Below are 5,804 nucleotides of genomic sequence, written 5' to 3'. Positions count from 1 at the left end.
CGTCTCACATGAAAGGCCTTTTTGGAAACCGTGTTGGTTATGGTGGAAATAGTCAACAGAAAGAAGAAACTTAGCTACATGTGAGTAGATGACGTGTTCTATAAGTTTGCAACATACACACGTCAGTGAGATGGGTCGATAGCTGTTAGGGGAGAAAGAAGTACCTTTTTTGGGGACGGGAATGATCTTTCCTACTTTCCAGTCCAGTGGCACCACTCCAGTTGTCAGTGACTGCTGAAAGATGCGCTGCAGGATTACACTACATACAAGTTTTGTATTTTTCAATATTTTAGAATTTATGTTGTCGACACCTGCAGATGATGATAACTTAAGAGACTCGATAGCTTTTTCAATTCCTGCAGCAGTGATAATGAGTTCCGACATGGGTGGATGATCAAGAAATGGAGTATCAGGCAAGGTGCCGTCTTGCTCATCAGTGAAAACAGAACAAAATGCAGAGTTCAGAACATCGGGTACAGTGCAGTCAGGTATCACACAATCACATTCATCACGTAGCGAGACCGATTTGGCGGGTTGTGGGTTTACTGTTTTCCAGAATCCTTTCGGATTATTTTTTAACATGTTTGGAAGGGTAGAAGAAAAGAATGTGCGCTTTGCTTTAACGGCAAGAGACTGAAATTCTTTTTCGGTGTCGCGGTATTTCTGCCATGCTAAAGGCGTATTCAGTGACCTAGCGGCGCGGAATTCTCGTTGTTTTTTGTTTTTCATTCGTTTGAGTGATGAATTAAACCATGGTGTTCCAGATCGCTCCGTAACCGTAACAGTAGGAATGTAAGTTTTAGTTAGTTCCTGCACTTTATTTTTAAAAAGGCACCAATTTTCCTCGACATTTCTCTGGGAAAAGTCACTGAGGAACCATTCACAAAAAACACCTAATTCATCATTAATGGCATCGTAGTTACCTCGGTCGTAAAGCGTTATTGTTTTTTTTACCCTTGGTGGATGTGGTAGCTGATACTTGTAAGTAGCGAAAACGACTACATGATCACTCAAAGGTGTAAGATAAGCAAGTGAAGAGACATTATTAGGGTGAGACGTTAGAAATAAATCCAGCAGGCTTGATGTATTATTACTGTGACGCGTTGCTGCGGTAATGATTTGCGATAAGCCAAAGGTTAGACAAGAATTTACAAAGTCACTTTCTACGTTTTGTTTAGCTGCAGTAAATGAGAGATCAGACCAATTGATACCTGGGAAGTTAAAATCACCTAATAATATTAGATGAGCATTACTATATTTTTTTGTAAGTAAGCGAAGTGCTTCGTGGAATTCAGCAATAAACGAAACATCAGCGTCAGGGGGACGGTAGCAAGTTCCTATGATAACAGGCGGGTAAGATAGATTACAACAGATGAATAGCAATTCTAGGCGAGAGGGAATATCAACCACCAGGCACTGAAGGCGATGGTGGGTGGCAATCATGACACCTCCACCTCGCCTGTTATCACGATCCTTGCGAAAGATGTGAAATGATGGAAAGGACAACGCCAATTCACTATCTTGGATAGATGAATGTAGCCATGTTTCTGTCAAAGCTATTACGTCAGAGTTAGTGGTTTCGATTAAGTGTCGTAGTGCGTCTCGCTTCGGAATAACACTTCTTATGTTAGTATAGATAATGGACAAGTCCTCTATATTATTACGTTGGTGCTTAGGGTTGTTGGCTTGTAGCTATAATGATTGTGGTATCACTTTTTGAGTAGCACGGTCAAACACGTAAACGCAGTTATCGATAATAAGTTTATTGTGACGTAGCTTGTACGGAGTGGACTTATCCTTTGCAAATGCTGCGAGGTTTTTGCGTGCAATTCTGGTGTTGGGAGAGTAGTCTTCAGAAATGCTAATTCCTGAATCCTTCAGCTTCCTGGCGCATGACAGAATTTCTTCTTTATCCTTGAAGTTACTGAGGCGTACTATGATCGGCCGATTTTTATTTTGGCGAAAACGCCCCAACCTATGTGCCCGCTCAATGTCTCGGGATTGCATGGTCACGCCAAGGTTAGTCTGACAGACATCTATTACTAGCCTCTCAGACTGCGCCCAGGTCTCGCGTTCAGCGTCCATGATACCGAAGAACACAAGGTTATTTCGGCGTGATCTGTCCTCAGAATCATCTATCCTTGTTTCAAGGTTTACGATGCGGTTTGTGATTTGTTCGGTGGTTGTGCGAAGGCTGCCGATATCTGTGTTAAGTTGCTTTATCGAAGAACAGTCGCTTTCAATCTTTGACAAGCGTTCTCTTATTTCAGAAAATGTGTCTTCGTTTTGTGCCAGCGTGGCGTGAATTGATTTGATTTCGGTAAGCAAAGATGCCTGACTTGACTGTATTTGTTGTAAAGCTGACAAAATTTCATCATTATGCTGAGTATCGGCAGAACGAGTGTTAGCAGGACCAGGGTTTTCTTCTACGTCGCCAGCGAGAAGCAACAGCTGTAGTATAACGCGAACACAATCATGCACAATCGCAAGACAACGGCCAGGGCATGGCAGTACTACTAATCCCAAATGACGAGTGCGCGGTGCGAACAGGGATAAAGTGTTTTTTACCTGCACAAAAAGCAGTCGAGGTCGTTTAGCGCAGGTCATCGTAGCAGTACCGCCATGCCCAGTGAAGATAGCAGCAGGATCGCCGAGCTTTATAACCTCGTGAAGTGACGTCACCGCAGACGCAGTTCCGCGTAATTTTCTGAACGAAGTCGGATGTGGGCGGGGCAGGTCAGATGATTGCCTCGGAGTGCACAAGCACTGGGAAGAAGGCATCGAAACGCCCCTTGCCAAGGCAGTGCGCTGGTCTTGTGAAGTGTGGCTCTTTGATCCGTGGAGGACCCGAGCCGATGGCACCGAGGTTCCGGAGGCAGCACAGGGCGCTTCATGGTAAGATGCTTGAAGAATTGCCAGGAGATACATCTCGTGAAGTGACGTCACCGCAGACGCAGTTCCGCGTAATTTTCTGAACGAAGTCGGATGTGGGCGGGGCAGGTCAGATGATTGCCTCGGAGTGCACAAGCACTGGGAAGAAGGCATCGAAACGCCCCTTGCCAAGGCAGTGCGCTGGTCTTGTGAAGTGTGGCTCTTTGATCCGTGGAGGACCCGAGCCGATGGCACCGAGATTCCGTGCCTCACAAGACGTGATAAAATGCTGCTTGTTCATTTGTGTTTGATTTGTGGAAAAAAGAACCTCTTGGTGTTACCATGGTGAATGGCGCGAGTGGTTCAAGAGTTCCGTTTACGGCGAGCTGCGCGACTCAGTGGTAGTTTCGGTATCGCGTACTGCTGCGTGTGCTTGGCTTTCGCTATTTTCGCACTGTTGATACTCTACTTCGCTGCTGGCCAAGCTAAGCTCCGTTACAGTGAACTATACTGTTTCGGAGTGGCCCGTGGCTGCGTCTTGGCAAGGTTGATGGCCGCTGTTGCCCAAGAAACCGTAGCGTCGGCGGCTGGGTAGTAAAGGCGGGCAACGTTTGGCACGGCAACTCCTACGTCAGAAGGCCCGTTTGGGCGGGTGATTTGAAGTGCGGTAACGCCGTCCGGACCACTAAAACATGATTTTCTTTCAAAATAAGTATTTCTCTGACACGAAACAAGCTCTACGGCGTTTCAGGAACGCTATTTCAACAATGGACGTCGACCTATTATTTGCCTTTAGTGTCCCTTTATATCGCAGAGGTAATCGGTTGCCGCGCCTTGGTCGTCTCGGTCTTGGCCTGTGCGGACTCCTTAACTTGTATCCGACTCTGGGTAGTCGCAGTTGTGTGCATCAGGTGGTGTTAACTCTTTCGAAAGTTGTGCGGTCCGTATATTCGCCGTCTCTGCCGCTGTCAGTGGTGGGGCTGCCTGGCTTCAGCAAATGAAGTTAAGCTTCAGCGCTGGGGCTGGAACACCGGAGAGGTCGAAGAAAGGAACGCTCAGCATTCGTTTTGATTCAGAAAGCGGTGTTTCATTTGATGGTTTAGAAGAGGACGACGACGGAATATAGGTTTTCGTGGACGTAAAACACAGATATTTTCTTCCAGTTTTTCCACGAAGGGTCTTCGTGGTTCCTCATGCTTGGTTTAGGTCGAGCGGTGTGACATCGACGCCGCGAGAATACCCAGTCGGCTTTCACTACGTACACATCGTGCGCACGCACGCCAGTTTTGTTTGCCCACAACTCGCTTCCTTATCTTCTTTCGGTGCTCGTCACCTTGCTAGCTTCTAACCCGAACGCCTTTCTACCTCGGCCTTGGCCCGTTTACTCATTATTTTCTCTTTATAATTTTCGGTAAACGTTTTACTTTTTTGTTTTTCTTCGTACTGCGTTCGCTTCTGAGCAGATGCTGACCGCACGCTTCGTAGTGTGCTGTTCTGGAGCAACGCTCACGCTATGCACGCAGTGGATTTCGCGGAGAGCAATACTTCGTTTTTTGAGTTTTGCGAGCAACATCCCGTGATAATAGCAGTATTGGCGGTAACGCGTTACAAGTAACGGCGTTACCGGTAACGCGTTACTTTTTTCGGTAACTTAGTAACGTACCCGTTCCAACTTAAGAACTGTAACGGGTAACGTACTTACGTTAACATTTTTCGGTAACGTGTGGTGTCACGTTACTCGTTACTTTTTCATCCTGTAGGTGCCATTTTCCTAGAGCTCGCCCCGACGAATTCTTCTGTCGCAGCGTCGGACTGCGTTCGGCCTGCCAGGCATTGACAAAGAAAGCACGGGCGGAATCGCTTGTAGCCACACAGAGCTTGAAGAAAGCCGCGGAATCCGCCATGAGAAACTGCACGGACATGCTTTTCGTGGAAGTGGATTGTAGCAGGTGGATTGCTTGCTGGCACCTGCGCCTTTTCTTGCCCAAAAGACAGGCCACCCGAAGAGAAAGCGCAAGGGCTGGTTTAGTTCATACCATGTGCTGATCGTGACGCTTCGTACGTGGGGGAAACAGACTTTCCCTGAGAGGCTGCGACAACATAAAAATGACGTCCACAAGTTCGAGTGACAGAGTACACTCGCCGAGCAGAGCGTGGTGAACGAACACCGCATCGAATTTGACAACTTCCGCATCGTCGACTTAGAGCCCAATTACTATAAGCGGCTTTTTGTGGAATCCTGGCCCATCCAGGTGATAGCCGGTAACGTCAGCTGGTCTACAGGTGCGCTGTCGATCGAGAGTCTGCATCAACGGAATCCTTCACATCATGGAGAATAGGCGTGACCGCACGGCAGGAAGAAAACCCTGAAAAAAAGAATGCGAGTGGGACGCGAAACGTCGGATTTTTCTTGTTACGCAAAAAAAAAAGCTTTTTACCCCTTACCTTGGTTGGCGTGCCTCTGTTTCAACTAAAGCCCGATAATACCGCCGTCACACGAACAGCCTTAACCGCGGTTAAGCAAACTACGGTTACGGGCTGACCACGGTTACAGGTAGCTACACGGCAGACATAACCGCAGTTAGACTCCTAACCATGGTTATCGCAAACGAGTGATTCCACGAGAGATCGATATGGATCCGCGAATGGATATTTTAGATTTGATTGGGTATTTTACATCTTGTGCACATACCACCTAACAGCCAGGAAAGGAACTTAGTTTTCTTATTAACTGCATAATTTACGAGGGAGAAATTGTCGAACATATGGAGGGACCACTTTCATTACCTGTCGTTCTCGAAAGTTCACGGCGATGTAAAACACAAATATTGCCGTTAAGAAGAAGTAATTTTGTGTATGAAATGTGTGCGCAACAAAGAGTAAAGTAACGCTGTTTGAAACTTGTAGAACGAAGGAAACTATTTTATTTAAAT

At 46.6% G+C, this 5,804-nt stretch overlaps 1 protein-coding gene across 1 annotated transcript; it reads right to left on the bottom strand.

Annotated features, from left to right (window-relative positions):
* Nucleotides 1-309: 309 nt before the first annotated feature.
* Nucleotides 310-3,127, bottom strand: LOC119383916 (uncharacterized). The gene has a single exon (XM_049412714.1). The coding sequence runs from the start codon at nt 3,043-3,045 to the stop codon at nt 1,693-1,695; it is 1,353 nt and encodes a 450-aa protein (XP_049268671.1). The 5' UTR covers nt 3,046-3,127; the 3' UTR covers nt 310-1,692.
* Nucleotides 3,128-5,804: the final 2,677 nt, after the last annotated feature.

This window comes from Rhipicephalus sanguineus, chromosome 2 (genome assembly GCF_013339695.2).
Source record: "Rhipicephalus sanguineus isolate Rsan-2018 chromosome 2, BIME_Rsan_1.4, whole genome shotgun sequence".
Taxonomy (NCBI): Eukaryota; Metazoa; Arthropoda; class Arachnida; order Ixodida; family Ixodidae; genus Rhipicephalus; species Rhipicephalus sanguineus.
Note: the sequence above shows the minus strand (reverse complement) of the source record. Positions and strands in the feature narration are given on the sequence as shown.